This window comes from Melozone crissalis, unplaced genomic scaffold (genome assembly GCF_028551555.1).
Source record: "Melozone crissalis strain CALT ecotype California unplaced genomic scaffold, PUWL_Pcris_2 ptg000005l_1, whole genome shotgun sequence".
Lineage (NCBI taxonomy): Eukaryota > Metazoa > Chordata > Aves > Passeriformes > Passerellidae > Melozone > Melozone crissalis.
In genome coordinates, this window is record NW_026535783.1 from 48,437,864 (window position 1) to 48,454,618 (window position 16,755).

General features: G+C 33.6%; 1 protein-coding gene across 4 annotated transcripts in view; it reads left to right on the top strand.

Annotated features, from left to right (window-relative positions):
* TNPO1 (transportin 1) overlaps positions 1-12,692 on the top strand; it is a 56,808-nt gene extending 44,116 nt beyond the window's left edge. For 2 of the 4 annotated variants that reach the window (XM_054282667.1, XM_054282693.1), the window contains 5 exons: positions 242-317; positions 1,106-1,205; positions 2,574-2,648; positions 5,405-5,547; positions 7,047-12,692. In XM_054282667.1, the coding sequence (XP_054138642.1) occupies positions 242-317; positions 1,106-1,205; positions 2,574-2,648; positions 5,405-5,512 (359 nt within the window). In that variant the 3' untranslated portion in view covers positions 5,513-5,547; positions 7,047-12,692. Of the gene's footprint in view, positions 1-241; positions 318-407; positions 481-1,105; positions 1,206-2,573; positions 2,649-5,404; positions 5,548-7,046 lie in introns of those variants that run through there. The other 2 variants (XM_054282677.1, XM_054282685.1) reach the window with 2 other exon arrangements.
* Positions 12,693-16,755: the final 4,063 nt, after the last annotated feature.

Below are 16,755 nucleotides of genomic sequence, written 5' to 3' on the forward strand. Positions count from 1 at the left end.
TCATACTTCTTTAATTTTTTCTTTTACCTTGGAGAGTATACCATATATGTTGCTGCCTCTTATTTAGGGGGTGGTAATAAACAGCACTGGTGAAATCTTATGTTTATTATCATACACAGATTCTGTTGGTTTCTGTTTCTGAGTTATTTGTTGTTTTTTCTTTATTTTTTCTCCTCCCCCCTCATTTGCTCATGTCTTGGTTGGCGTTTGGTGGTGTATAACCGTGATTGCGTTACCTTAGCAATAACAATTGGTCGTCTTGGTTACGTTTGTCCTCAAGAGGTGGCCCCCATGCTACAGCAGTTTATAAGACCCTGGTGTGTATTATTCAATCTTTTTTTTTTTAATTCATTTTTCTTCACTCTCTTTCTTTCTTTCTTTCTTTCTTCTCTCTATCTCACTTTTAGATATATTTTCAGTTGGTTACAAAATCTCAATCCTTAATCATTGCCAACCATGTGACTAATCTTGTCCTATCAGGTTTGTGAGTTTTTAGTAGCACCGTCATGTATTCTTTATGTTGTGGCTAACGACTAATTTATGCATGGGATAAGATTGTCACATGCTTGCTGTGTTAAAGCTTGATTATGAAAGAGCATTTTAAAATCCACCAGAATGATAATACAATGCATGCAAATATTGTAAAATTTATACTGTGCATTACCTAAAATTCAGTCTGAGGCTTGAAATGCTGTAAGGAATATATGTTTATAGATTTGTTACATATAAAATAGCTTGCTTGCTGCTGTAAAAGTTCAATAACTGTTCTGTAAGTGGTATCTGACATAATTCATACTGTGACAGTATTTTATGTTCCGCTTCTAATAATGATAGTTTCTATAAGTATTTCAGATACACGTTTCTTTTGTATTTAATGGAATAGAGGTCACACTTTCGACTACAGTATAACAAAAAGCCAGATTCTTGAGGTGATGCCTAATGGTATTATGCTAGTAAAAACTGTGCAACAAGTGTTTTTCTAAGTGTTAAAAATTGTGTTTCAGATAATCTTATCAGTGTGACTTATTCCATCAGATACTGTCATCTAGTTTTGACTTGGTTGAAGAAAAGTAAGTGATCTAAGTTTTGCTTTCCAATTTGTTAGGTGCACCTCTCTGCGAAACATAAGAGACAATGAGGAAAAGGATTCAGCATTCCGTGGGATATGTACCATGATTACGGTCAACCCCAGTGGCGTAGTCCAAGTAAGATACATTAATAGATGCTGACTTTTCTTTACTTAAGTGAAATTTAGTGAAAGCTGTATATGGAGTATGAAAAAGTTTACTTTGAAGAGATTCTCTGCAGTACATGATGTAGCTTTATTTTGAAGTCAAGGAGCCCAAAATGTGTATATTGTGAATGATGTGTGTCATGATCCTTCAGTAATTGTCAGCTAAAAAGGGAAGAGGAGAAGTACTGTTAAAATGAGTTTTTCTCTTTTACTTGCAATGAATATGTAAATAATGAACTTCGATTAAAATAACTGTATTTTGATACTTCTGTCAGGTTGTGGTCAGGATCTGTATGCAAATATAAGGTAAAAGTTGACATTCTTAGACCCATTTTCCACATGTAACCTAGGTTTTTAAAACAAGAACAGAACAAAACCAGTAACCACCCCTTTGTTCTTAACACTTGGGTAGGGAATATTCTGTTTCTGTTGGATCAATATTTCCAGGAGTCAGCATGACAATGAACATGCATCTCTTTAAAAGAAATGGTACAATTGAAGAATAAAATATGACTTGATCTTTAGTCTCCACATCTCTAAAGTAAAGCTGTATCAATGTAATGTTTTTTAAGAGGAAAACAAAATTGATCTTTCCCTTTTCTCTGCCTGGAATTCTTCTTCCTGAAACATAAGAATTGAGCATTTGCCTTGTTCTGAAATGTGTGGTTCCTTTCATTTTGGCCTTATTCTGTACTTTACATTTCAGTCTTCTATTGTCTGTTCAATCGTGTAGCTTACAGAGAGGGATTAAATAAGGACCCATTTCATTAACTCATCTTTTCTCTCTAATCATCCTCAGTTCCTATTTCTTGCATTAGCAACATTATTTTTAAAGACTGGTGTTCTGTTGGTGTGGGAGGAGATAATGCATGACAGCAGATGAATGGGGTATAGGGATTTTGAAGGGGCTTTAGTTTTGAACCTGTATGATAAATGTTCTCTGTGTCCCAGAAAAAAATTACTTTAAGGAATAAAACAGATTTTTTTTCCCTGACTGGAAATGTGTGAGAGATACATTTGTTGCTTGTGAGTGAAGGAAGTAGATATTGCATTTGTAGGTGTACTGAAAGAATTAAAGTTATACTAGTGTGGTGCAGAGGGGAGAGTTATGGTTGTTTTCACTGTGGTTTAATCTGAGATACTCAGCAATTTCTGTAGCTGAACATTTAAGCATGCAGTAATTTATCATTGTCTGAATTAAGTGGAAAATAAATACATAAAAGCAAAAGCAGTTGTAAATTAGGATCAAAGACCATCCACTTCACAGAATGAATATCAAGCATTGTTATCAGATGTATAAATTGAGGTTTCTAATCTATATGATTGTTTAATCTTGTAGGACTTTATTTTTTTTTGTGATGCTGTTGCATCATGGATTAGCCCAAAAGATGATCTTCGAGACATGTTCTGTAAGGTAAGGTTGCTAAGATAGTTGTATATCCTAGTGGTAGTTGTTTTACATCCTCTGGTTTCTTTCTTTCTGTTTCACTTTCTAGTAAAAGTGCTTTCTAGCACTTACTGTGTTTGTGGTCATGGAGACAAAGCAACATGTAAATCCTGACTTCTTTTTTTAACCTGTGTCTTCTTATATGCATTTGGATTATTCCAAACTTTTAAAAATAGTTGCAAAGTTCACTTAAGGTGTTTTTTGAAGTGATAATGATCCTCAAACAGCTTTCCAGCCTGCTATGTTTTTCCTGCATTTGGAAGAACAGGCAAGTTTATACTACATGTAAGACTTTTTTTTCAGGAAATGAGATTTGTATAGTTGGAGACTGTTTTTTGCCACAATGATGGCTACTTTATTTTGGAGACCTACATAAGTTTCAAATTAAAAATATCCTAGTCGTATCTTGTTTCTCATAACTCCTGCTGAAAATAAGAGATTGCTTAATCCTCCTCAGAATCCCGCTTGGTTGAGTAAGTTTCAAGAAACTAACATGCGGTTATACCAAAGAATGGGTAAAAGAATTTGCTTGTCCCTAGGCAAAGCATCAGTAGAATTTAAACTAAAGGACTGTTTGCCTTGTATTGAGTTAGTAAAAAACAAAAAAGCCTTACCCAGAATGCACTACACTGTATTTTGGCACTAATGTCTTAAATTAAAAAAAAAAAAGAAAGAGAAATAGAGAGAAAGTGATTTACCTCACAAGCTCTAAAGTGAAATCCCCATTTTCAGGAAGTTCTATGTCAAAAGTAAGGTTCATGATATTCTTAAAGCAAAAGTTTTTTGTTTTATTCATAAGTACTTATTCATACGTACTTATATTCATGGATAAGTACTTCATAAGTACTTCGTAAGTACTTATTCATAAGTACTTATTAGTCTCATGGATTGGTATTGGTACTTCTTCTTCAATTAATGACATGTGTGAGCATCAAATCAGAAACTAGAACTTTTTTATCCCATCTTTAAGAGTAAAGGCAGAAATCTTGCTGTCCTAGTTAGTCTCTCAGATAACCGGCTTCCTTCCAAGGAACATTAGATCTAGAAAAGGTGCAGCTATGAGTATTCTAACATCAGGAGAATGAAACAGCAACTACAACTTAAAAGGGGGTCCTGGATAAGAGTCTGTGATGATTGACCAAAGCAGTCTCACTGCATGTTTTTGCACCAATCCTTCGGCAGGTTAAACTCCTCTTTTTCAGATCCTTCCTAAGTGATCCGTTTGGGAAACAATGCATTCAAATCTAAGCAGAGTGGTTCTTGGTCGTTTGGCAAAAGGACATCCTTGCTTTTTTAAGCAAGCAATTTTAAAGTAGTTTTGTGGGATTTGCTGTACAGAAAAGGAGACAAAGCTTTCTTCAGTGATAACTCATAGGGTTTTTAGACAACTTCTTCACGAATATGTGATTGCTGTAGTCCAAGTAGATGTTTTCAAACACTAATTATGACTTCAGGAACAAGGGAAATAAACTGGATTTATCCAGGTTTTGGGATTTTCTTTAAAACTTATTTATTCTTTAGTACTAGAACTGCAAGAGAAGATACTTTCAAGAGCATGGATAGATGAGCTGCCAGTGTCAAAATCTGACTCATAACCTTTTGTCTATCACTGAGCATTCGTAGATTTTTCAGCTGGTTAATATGAAACCATTTGGGTGTAGGAAAGACCCTGCTTGTGAGAGGGAGAAAAGCACTAAGTTAACTGGTTGCATGTAATGCCGTTACCACTACATCTGTTTAAAAGCAGATCTGCTTGACAGTCTTGTGTTGAACTTGTTACCATGAGCCTGAATTTTGACATTACCTTTTATTTGAGGATGTGTTCATGACAGACTGTTCCACAATTCTTTACATTGAATGTAAAAAGGGAAAACAAAACTTCAGATTTTCTTGGTATAATTTTCTATGAGGAACAGTAATTCTTTCTGCTTTTGTCTTTTCTAATGTTTTGCTTTTACTTGCTGTTTTAAGGGATAACATACTAAGATTTATTTTTTTTAATAGTGTAAATTCATTTTCAAGTAGTTTATTACATCCAACAGTCCAAACAGAAACCTGTAGATTATTTGTTTTCCTCTTTCACTGGATTTTGAATGCCATTGACTGTGGATCCCTGTTATTTCAAAACAAAGAAGGTTTTAAGAGCCTCATTGTTAGTGAAGTTGTCTTAGAGGTTCCATGCAGAAAACAGAGTTCTCAAAGATTTTATATTTGTGCTAGAAATTGACAGGTATTCATTCTATTAAAAGATGGCTGCCATTTAACTCAGCTTCCCACAACATACTTCACATCTGTTAAAAAATAAATATGAACAGAGTAGTCTTAAAATATATGTCGGATGGATGGATGGATGGATGGATGGATGGATGGATGGATGGATGGATGGATGGATGGATGAAAAATGAATTGAAAAAATTTATAATTAAACATTCTAAAATGGCTTAACCCTAGGTTTTAAGTTACCTATTAAAAATATATATAAATACGTATACATACACTACTTTCTTTGGGTTCTTTATGTATTCTTTATGTCACCTTTAAAGAAATACATTAGAAAGACCTTGCTCTACTTCTTTGCTTCTTTGTAGCATTTCAGTATGATATTGAAGAATTCAAATTGCCACATGTACAACTCAGCAGTTTGTGGCTTACAGCATATGAGGCTAGTAAATAATGTAGCCTCTATTTTTTGCTTATTTTGACTTCCCCTTTCTCATTTGTAGATTCTTCATGGATTTAAAAATCAAGTTGGGGATGAGAATTGGAGGCGTTTCTCTGACCAGTTTCCTCTTCCCTTAAAAGAGCGCCTTGCAGCTTACTATGGAGTTTAACCTCATGCACTGTAGCTGCAGTCCCATAATTAGAGGTAAGCACATGAGTGTTGCTTGCCAGAGAGAACTGGGACTTCCTCCCTGTTTGCATCATATGAAACATCATTACTTCATCAGTGTAGAATTGCTGAGCTACTACTTTGTATATGAAGGAAAGAAAGAAGGGATGATAATATACCTAAGTGATGGGGATTGTAGCAAAAGCATTTGTCTCATTTTTTCTATTGTTACAGAGAGAGAAAGAAAGAAAGAAAAACTGAGTCTATGATACACACATTAGTTTATCAAGAAAGTTGAAAGTATAGGTATGACAAAGTGCTGGTTCAAGTTTAATAAGCAAAGTGATGAATATGATCCTCAAGTCTTCGTACTAAAGACACAGGCTACCTTATATGTTGTGAATTAATAGATGGCAGATGTAGTCTAAGAGAGAATACTCTACTAGGATAAGAAAGCAGGTTTGTTAACACAGTAGCTGTGAGAAGTCTCATGGCCTCCTAACTACACACTAAATGATCTTTCCACTGAATAAAGAATGCTATGCTAATAACTACAGTAACTGTATAGCTTGATGTTTGGGGGAGTCTGATATGTGTTTATTATTGCCATGTTTCATTTTGTGTGTCAACTTAGAATTGTTAGACACTTGTGTGTGGAGAATGATTCAGTTTCGACAAAGAACAATGAAAATGGATTCCAGAGTACCTCTCTATTATTACACCACCTTGTTTGTATGCTACCTGTGTATGCTGTATAAAGCAAATTTCCCATGTGTGATACTGTGAAGAGATTATTGTATTACCCAAAAAAAGAGAGAATTAAATTTATTCTTTTAGTCTTTATACAAATTTGAAACTTTTAGTAGAATTTTTGTATTAAAATTATGAGAGTGAGTCATGCAGTTCTGTTTAGTGTTGGAATGGACAAATAATGTTTAAAATTCAGCCTAAGATTTTTTTCAAAGTCGGTGTCATAAAATTACGCGTTTGATCAGAACAATGGATTAAAAATAAAACAGCTACATACTTATCAATGAGAGTATTTTAGTTCTGACATGAGGATGTTTTCTCTTCCTGATGAAAAGGAAACAAAAGTGATAAAATCCACCATTGTTCTCAGTTTCAACTGCAGAGAAGGTATGGCTCTCTTGTTTAATCCACTCAGAAGAGAAGCTGCTAGGTCAGGTGCAGATATGTTTAATATTCTTTTTCAATGTCATAACTACCTCATAATTTTGTGCTAAAAATGGAAAAACTGGTTAGAATATATAGGGTGCTTTTATCTTAAATCTGAGTTTAACACAATAGTGGAATTGTCAATGTAGTTTGAAAGCATGTATTGTTGTTTCATGAATAGTAATTTATCTGATACAAATGGGCTGGTTTCTTAGCAGACTTAAAAGGGAGCATTAGGCATAAATTCATTTTTAAGTTAGAGGTTGGCACTTAGTGCTTGAAAAAGACTCTGTTTATGTACCTATCTGCCAGAGGTTCCAGGTAAGATTTAATTATACCATTATCTTTTCCCTTTACAGGTCCTTCAGTCTGGGAGACTATGAGGGAGCCTCTGCACCCAGGGAAAATGTTACCCTTTACTGGGGGGAAGGGTAAACCAGTAGGGAATACAGTACAATCCCAACCCTACTGGGAGGGGCGGGAGGGAGGTGTTGCCGTCACTGTATTAAGTCGATGTTGGGAAATGTTTTAACATCTGGAGCCTTTGTGGGTGGAAATCTGTCTCCTATTACACCTCTGCACTGGATGTGAAGAAGAAAAAAAAAGAATCTAGTCACAAAACAGCACATTCTGGAATATTGTGGGGATTTGTACCAAAATAAGAAACCATATAATTGAACCATAGGGATACGTAAAGAGGAAAAATATTTTGCGCACAATAAAGGAAACCTAAGAATGGGGGTCACAAACAGTAAAAGGCTTTCTTTTTTGTTTTCTGTTTTTTTAAGTAAGGGTTTTCTACATTATTTCATCCTGCTTGGGGATTCCTAGATATTTGCATGTTAATGAAGAACTACACAAACGAAGTTAGTACAGTTAAAATGCAGCTTGTGTCTGTATTAGGAACAGGCACTTGCAGTGTACAGTATAGAAACCCCATCATAAAATAATAAAGGTTAACTTGGAAAAATGAAGCAACCTGCTAGCTGCCAAATAAGTCACTCCTATCATTTTTGGGGTAAAGAGAGGTACACTGCAAAGGAAAGATTGACATCTTAATTTTTATGTTAAGAGAAACAACCAAGGTAGTGGATATGATTTTGTTATTGTACTCTGTTAGTTTTGATTTCTAGAGTAAGGCATTATTCCTAACTTGCAGTTTAAGGTTCAGGCATGCGTTCTGGCTCATAGTGATCAGAAGTAATTTTAATTAGTGGGAAAGTAGCATGCTTGCATCACATAGAGTGAAATTGGTATACATTTACCTATGTTGCGCCAGTTTTGTGTTGCAGTTTACCAATTCAATATAGCCCTAAATTCAATATAACCCTGCATTTAAAATTCCTTTTTAAGATTCAGTGGAATTTATTTTTATTAAGAGTATAGATATAAAGTACTGTAGTTAACAATTAGGCCTTGAAATACCTTTTTAGGATCTGTTAAGATTAAGATTGATATTGTATTGTGTGTAACCTGCACAATGTGGAAAGCTGATATAGCTGTGCAAAATTTTTGCCTCTGTGCTGTCAGTGTGATGTGCTTTCTGCATGGTTATATACTAGTGATTTTATCAGAATCTCTAAAATGAGTTACATGGTAAGACCCGTTAAAGGCTGCATAAGTGTTAGTTGGCACGTAAAGACAATTGTAGAAGTTGATGACAAGATTGCTATATTTGTGTTTATTCCCACTCAACGTATTATCTTCTACGCTTTCTTTTTGTTCAAAGCATGATCTTAAGAGATGTTTAAGTTAATGGATGTAATGCAGGGTATCTACACTGTATCGGCGCATGTTGGTGGCCCTTTGTGATGTAGTTAAATGCACAAGGGTGCAAGTTTAAAGCTACAGAGTGAAAGTTGGTTTGGATCCTCTTCATTTCATTTGTTTAGCTTTTCTGTTGTGTTTTTTTTTCTCTACTTACATGTATTCCTGTGAATAAATCTTTGTTAAGTTAACGCTTTACTTTTCCTTCCATGTGTATTTTCTTATGTACTGTGAATGTGAAATCCTAACTGGTACACTTGATCTTGTGTCCATCTGAAAGTGGCAAGTCTTTATTAATTTAGATTGCCTAAAGAGTATCCCATGATGGTAAAGGAAAATGGAGAGATTTTTAGCTCTGCTGGTCAGAGGTGAAGCCACACCTTTCCATTTTTCAAGTGCTGCATTATTAATCTGCAAAACAAAATTAAGCCATAACAGCCTTTTTGTAGATTTAGTTTCTCACCTTTGCATTGCAGAATGGATACTGGATAACAGTTTTTGGTTTAGTTGGTGTTTTCTGATTTTTTGTGGGGTTTTTTTTGGTTTTTTGTTTGTTTGTGGGGGGGGTGTTTTTCTTTGTTTTTCTTTTTTTAATTTTTATTTTTTGTTTTATTTTGTTTTCTTTTGTTGGTTAGTTGTTTTCTTGGGGGTTTTTTTGTGTATTTTTGGGCGGTCGTGGAGGAGGTTGTGGTTTTTTTTCTTTGGTTTGGCTTGGGATTTTGGGGTGGTTTTTTTGTTATTTTTGGTTTGGTTTGATTTTGGTTTTGTTTGGTTTGAGGTTTTTTTGGTTGGGGCTTTTTTAAGAACTTGCTCTTCTTTGCATGGTTCTGTTCTTTGACTGTTGAATGATTTAGCTATTGCACTGAAGTTTGAGCTGTGTGAGTGTGAACTTTAAAATGCTGTTTAAAGAGTTTAGACTTTTTTTCTTTTTCAGTGCATGATCACATGCATGTTTTGTGTCCTGTCCCCATCCACCCCACCTGTTTTTTTTGGCTTTGCAAATTTTAGTGGATTATGCCTGAAGCATAGTTTGGACATGTATTGTATTAAATATATTTGATAATGCCAGGACATAGTATTCATTCAATTTGATCAAAATTGCATGTGATAACTTGCTTTCAAGTTACATTACTTTGATAGCAAACCAAAAATACCTTCTCAACTAATAATTCTGATAAAAATTGGTAAAATTGAATTTTAAAAATTTAATTTGAAAGGGAACATCCCTGCCCAACATTTAGCAAGCTGGAATATTATTTTAGACCCAAACTTGCTTTAATTTTAAGTGTGTTTGAACATTAAGGAAGAGTTTCAGAGAAATGACATTAAAAACTTTGTAGAATAGAAAACCTACCCAAATCATACAGTAGCATAACAACTAAAATCTTGGTTTAACTAAACTTCTTTAATTTCAGAAAGCCCCTTTAAATAAAACCACTCCACCTCACCTTGGATTAGTTTAGGATGCCACTTTTGTACATATTTGTTTTAACACATACTTGTACAGATGTGAACTAATCTGTTATGACAACAAGGAAAATAATTTAAAAGGGCAGGAATAACTAGTACAGGAATAAACAAAATAGTGTTTTGTATCAATAAGTTCTCTCATGGTATATTTTAAAGCAAGTAAACCATATTCCTAATGCCTAATATAGTGCAGAGATTTGCAGAATCCTTTTAGGGTGTAATGTGAGGTAAGAGAAGTTCTAATGAAACAGCATTAATATTTAAAATTGAATTATTGCATCATGGGATATATAAAAAGCATCTTAATTCTTGTGGTGTAGTCTTGACAGTTCTTGAATGTTGACTGGATGTTCTGGTAGAATTGTGAGTTTGTCTTTGTTACATTCCAGTGTTTCTGCCTCTTGGCATGCTAAAAGCACGGCTTACTTCATTTGCTCCTTACACACTGAAAAAGTGCTGTTAGTGTGCTAAACTACAGAAATAGCCGCTGCTATGTAATGGTGTAGATTTTTCTACTTGAAGAATTTTGTTGTAGGAACCTCAGGAGGTCAGTGTTTACTGTTTTTATATATGCCTTTTTCCTGTTTTGAGTTTCCCTTTTTGAAGGATTCTGAGAGTGAAAAAAAGCTGCTGATCAACCTAAGTTGGTAACAGAAAGTGTATTTAAAATCCTTATAAATGCATCTTTTTGGCAGTTCAAAATTGCTGTTAAATTAGTCTTAAGTGAAGTTCAATATTAAATTTTTTTCAGAACACAGTCAGGAAACCACTCATTTCATTTTGGAAAACAGACTAGTTCATTATTTTAACCAGCGCAAGCAAAAGTAATCAGTTTTGTATTTTTTTCCAAAGTTTGATTATTTTCTTTATCAGTGAGTATGTATATATTTAAATTGTAAGAAACTAATTCTTATGCTTTAGTTCATTGGTTCTTGAAGCTTGTACTCAGAAAATCACTTTTAGAAGAATAGGTTAAAATTTGTAATCATTATAATTTTTAAAAGTTATGAAGTAGCATAAATTTTGTGACTAATAATATTGATACACACTGTGATTTTTTTTTTAGGACTTTCATGTTAGCATCAGTCTTAATTACTTAAACTGCATATATTGTATAATATTAAAATGTATATTTTAAAACTTCAAGTGGCTTTCCTCAAGCAAAACTCAATGCTACTTAGAAATATTCAAATACTAGCTTTATCTCAGGTGAATACTCTTGTACCCTTTTTGTTCAGAACACATGCTTATAAAAACGTGTTGTAATTTTGTCAGTTTATGTATTTCATTTAGGCAGCTCCTCTTGTCTTAAACTTACTCTAAATTAACCTTCTACTGTGGGACAATAATGACTTTTGCTTCACCTATATTATTCATATTGAATGTATTAACAGATAAGGTGTAAAACAAACGTTCTTCCCTTAAGGAGAATGCATCCATATTCTAACATTTGAATTATTTCTTTAAAAAATGCTTTAAATGTGACATTAAATTGGAAACCTTTTGCGTCAGATATTTTCAAGGAAAGAAGTTGTAACTTAACACTAACTGCTTCCATACTATATCTTTCATAAGGATGACAGAAAGCTTTTATATAGGGTCTGAAGTGTGACTTTTTATCTTAGATGAAGGTTAAACTCTACAGTGAAATGGCAAAACATCCTGCAGTTAATCTCAGATAGATTCTGATGTAGTTTGCACACATATTTGTTAAAATATTATGTAACCTCACCTTAAATAAATAAAGCTTGTTCAGTAGCTATGTATTTCACTCACCTATGCATTCTCCAGGATGATTTGTATCCATCAGTCTTCTATGTATTCTCCAGTAGAAACTACATTTTATCTGCCACTGATGCTTGCTCTTTGCACTTAATGGTTGGAGCAAGCCAGTTTTAAATGGGGAACTGAGGCAAGTACTCTTCTTACTTGCCTTGTATATTCTGCTAAAATAGTGATATTCACTCGCTTGAATGTACGTAAATGAGGGAAGTTTGAGATGACTCTATAGGATGAATCCCTGTGTGGTGTTACAGTATGTTTTAAGTAAGCCAAATCCACATCTCAAAGAATTCAGCACTTACAGTATAGTATCATTTTTCTATAAACTTGTTATGTTGTGCTACTTTCACTTTAGGTATCTACTTCCTTATTTCAAGTGAGCAACAAAATTAACCAGGTTTGGGTGTTTTTGTGAGGACAGCAATGAGAATAAAACAATTGGTATAAGGAGGTTTATTTGACTGTTAAAATCTGCAGTGGAGTATCTTTTTTTGTGGAAAGAGATAGTTATGTTGTACATCGTCTGACTTAGTGATACTAGAGACTTCTAAAATCTTTAATTGGATGAATTACACAAAAAAGTTGTAAATGAAGGGAGACCAGATCTTTCTGCTGACAACTTAGGTTGTATAAGTTTTGCTTGAAAGCTTTAAATCTTATGTTTCTGTATCTGCCACAATGTTGGAATGTTTCCTTCAAACATATCCTCCTGCAACCTCTCAAACTGTACTAAATTGAGTGATATTTCTTGAAGTCTGCCTATGTGCTAACAGAACTTCATTTTAAATAGAATATGGTTTTAATTTTTGATAAGCTGCTGAATTTTAAAAGAGTTTTTGGGGCCACCAAATATTTTGGATCATGCAGAGAATATATATTGTACTGTAGTAATTTTGTATTTACATTTGTATGATGTGACATAATAGATGTGAATGTTAATCACTGCTTGACTATGTTAATAAAGTTGTTGAAATATAGACGTTGCATTCCAATTTTTGATGAATGATTGAAATTTATTGTTCAATTTATGTTTTGCCTGACCCAGTAGTACACTCTTCTAATTCACATGTGTAGATTCTTGTATCTCTGAAGTAAGGATTTTTGTTTTATCTGAAGGAGAATGGTCTTTGGATAATTTAATGTTAACTTAGTTTAGATACTTCATGCTGCTTGAGGGTAGATCAATTTCTAAAAAGGAGGTTTAGGCGGATTGAAATTATAACCTGTTGGGTGATAACTATAACTACTTTACTACTGAGAAATGTTACATTAACTATGTTTCTTGAAACAGTTGATAATTGCTAAGTCTGACCAAATGGGAAAGGGGAGAAAAATTTTGTGCTTATTTCCTGGGCTATCAATAATGTGAATAATTAAATAATGAGTAAACTAGAAATAAATTAAAATTATTCAAGACCTTGAACCAAAATTGCAGTGGTCTTAGTCTAATTTTATCTAGCTTGCATGGGATCATGGTAATACAAACTATTTAAAGAGCTGTCCTTACAGAACTTCAGGAAGTTCTATAGATTAGAAGTCTCTAAAATACAAAACAATGGTTTCTTTCAATCCACACGTGTGGAGTTGAACATTTTATGTTCACTTCCAATATTTAACGGTTGATCAATAGCATGTAGACAGCTTAGACCATGACATGTGTCTAGCACAGATTGTTTATCTATTCATAATTTTATTGAACTTAGTCATTACACTATATAAGCAACTGACTAATACAGCAATAAAGTGCACACATATAAATAGTATAATGAAATTTATTACTAATATAACTAATTACTTGTACACTTGGCTGAAACTGTTTAAATTAAGGACTTCCATTTCCTGAAACAAGAGAAGGCCATGGAATAGCAGTGTAGAGACCAAGCTGCTTAGCAGAAATAGCAGTTCCTGGTGGCTGAACACATCAGTGGCTGTGTAGGAGGGGAGTGGAAAAGTTTAGCTTACTTTCAAACAGGGATTCCCACTCACCTTATGTTCAACATACTGCTCTCAGTAGTTTGTTCAAGACTTCTACTATCAGCTCAACACCTGATTTTAAGCCTCTAATTTTGAGTGTGAGGTTAATTACTACCTGTGTTTAAAAACATTAAGAGGATGAAGTATGTTTTGAGTACAGGAAATTAGTGTTACAAAGCTTGTGGAAAGGTTCAAAAGATTGAACATAAGTTTATGTCATGGTATGTATTTAAAAAAAAAAGGCATTTAAAGTTGTATTCGAGTGAAGAGGCATTTCAACAGGCGTAGGGTGTGTAAAAAATAATTTATGTATGTTAGGTGCTCACAGACTAGTTGTTGGTAACTTTGGTTTTCCCAGAATGATTCACAGTGAAACAGATTGCATGATAAAGGACTGATCTCTCACAGGCATTTACCTTTGTTCTGCATAAAATGAGCAGTATAGACTATTAAAACCTCTCAAAAGACATCCAAATGTTAATCTGAATAATGACAGACTTAAAATTAAGTAGTTTCTTACAATCCATTCAAGCAAAGCAGATCTGATTATACTGCACATGTATTAATAAATAGATGTATAGGTGAAGCCATAAAAGGAATTGTTTCTGAGTCACAGTTTTTCGGAGGTTTTTTTTGGTGACACGAACTCTTTGTCTACCAGACTTCAATTTGAATTGTGAAATTAAAATGGAGGTATTTATAGATATATATTTATCTTTTTTTATATATATATAGGTGTCTTCAGGTATAAATACTACTTTTCAAATATTCATTTATAATTTTGAAATATATGGAAATATGTATTTCCATACTTCAAATTATATTAAAAAATAGGGAAAAATGTTATACTATATATATACACATTTTATATATGACAGTTTGACCTATTTTTTCCTTTTCTTCATGCCCCTTGGTAAAGTGAATGGTCATCAATTTCTGGTATTAAATATACAGGGGAACTCAAAGTCTTCCTGTGTTTAAAGCACACTGGTTAATTTGGATGCATAACTACTGCAGTGTTACTGTAACTTATGCCAATAGTTTTAAAATTTCCATTATTTCTCTCTGCACTCTCTTTGTTTAATAGAAATACTAGATAGAATTTTATTTCTTTGATAAATTACACAAAGGGAAGTGAGATTTATTTACCTGTCCTTTTACCCTGGAATTACTGTTAAGTAATGTCTTACATGGTAGTGTATATTTAATTTACAGTTTTCTCAAGCTATCTTTTAGTTTTACATATATGTTGACTTACTGAGAAGTTTCTGTGACTTACAGGTATAAAAACTAAAGGGTTCTGTAGTTTGAAAACTCAAGACAGTGAAGGATACCATTCTAAGAAGGATTTTGCATATGAACTAAACCAAAAAATAGTGGAAAACTGTTTTACAACTAAATTTTAATATATTTTTCTTCCTAGAAACACATCTTTCAGTGTCTTCTTTTAATAAAATCATATCTCAAATGGACATTTTGAGTCATTTTACATGGTAGGGTTTGTTCCTCCTTAATGTAATTATGGTCATTGTCTTGCATATATGTTTTTCATTCTGAAATGTACATGCTCAAATAAACATTTTGGAATCATATGTGTAAATATATGCACCTTTTCCTTGTAGCTGTGGAAAATCACATTAACCACAGGACAAATTAAAAATTAAAGTGTTCATTTTTTAAAATTCTTTACCTATCTTAGCATAAGGCAGTAAGGCAGTTGCATCACTTTCTCTAGTAGTACTCTACCACAGGAGTATGTAGGCAATTTTAACTTTGTTTATCTCCATCTTCCTTATTCCTGAACACAAAACCTATTTTCATCATTGGGCCAAAACCAGATGGAAGCCAGCTGGAACCGTAGACCATGCTCTGAATTGTGTTGCTATCATTCACTCAGTCAGGTAAATTTCTCATTCCATGAAAAAAGGCAGTGTTTAACACAGACAATTGCCTGATGTAATAACTCAGAGTTTAGTTATTCTGATTAAGACCCATACGCATCTTGACTACTTTTGTACCTTTAAAACAAACAAGCACAAAAACCCACAGAAAAAATAAAAACAAATATAAAACCAACAAAAAATAAACCTCCAATGTCTTCTGTGTGAGCAGACAGGAGGCCTTCTAAATTGTTACTACACATCTTCAGAAGGAGTTAGGTTTGAAGAGTTTTATTGAAGTGACAAGGACACTGAAGTTCACATTTTTTTTCTGTTTGCTAAAGCTGGTGGCTGCCAGTAGGTAGGCATCAGTGTGTCATGGATGTTAAGACTCAAAGGTAAGAATCATTTTCACATACAATTACTTTTGCCCAAATGCAAGCCATTCACTGACCATCCTCTTCATACTGACATTCTGATTTTTAATGTTAAGTCTTAGTTAAGGATTTGTATAGCCAAATCATTTCACTTTTTTCACAATATTTCATTGGCTGCTTCCCACCTAGGCAGCTAAAATACCTGTCCAGACCAATATCTTTCATTTTTTCATTTACTGTCTTGCATGAATCCCAGTCAGTTGCTCTTCTGGTAGTATAGTAATACTTTTAAACTGTCTTTGGCTTATTAAGAACACAAGTACCATCTTTTCTTATATATGTTGTCCTAAGAGCACTTTCTAGAGATACCACATAATCTTACTAGCTTGGCTTCACACCCTTCCACCAATTACCTTTTCTGTTGTATATTATAACAAGAGTGGAGAAGATCTTTGTGATCAGAGCACCACAACAGTTGGTGGTGTACTATGGAGCACTTTGGTGCTAAGTAATTACAGTCACAGCTTGCTCTTCTAAACACTTCACTTTTCATTGAATTTCAGTGTATCAAATACATCAGTCCTCTTTTTCTCATTTAGGTTATTATTACTAGTTGACTGCAAATAATCTGCTGCTCCATATTGGCAGGTAAGTAAGCATGTATATAATATTAAGAATATTAAGGTGTCAAGAATATGAGTTCAACTAACCACTGAATGTACTCCTTAGGTTACAGCTGCATAATAATTATCCTGTTAATTCCCCATCTTACATAGAATATAGATTTAAAACTTCACTGTGGTGTTACTGTAGTAATG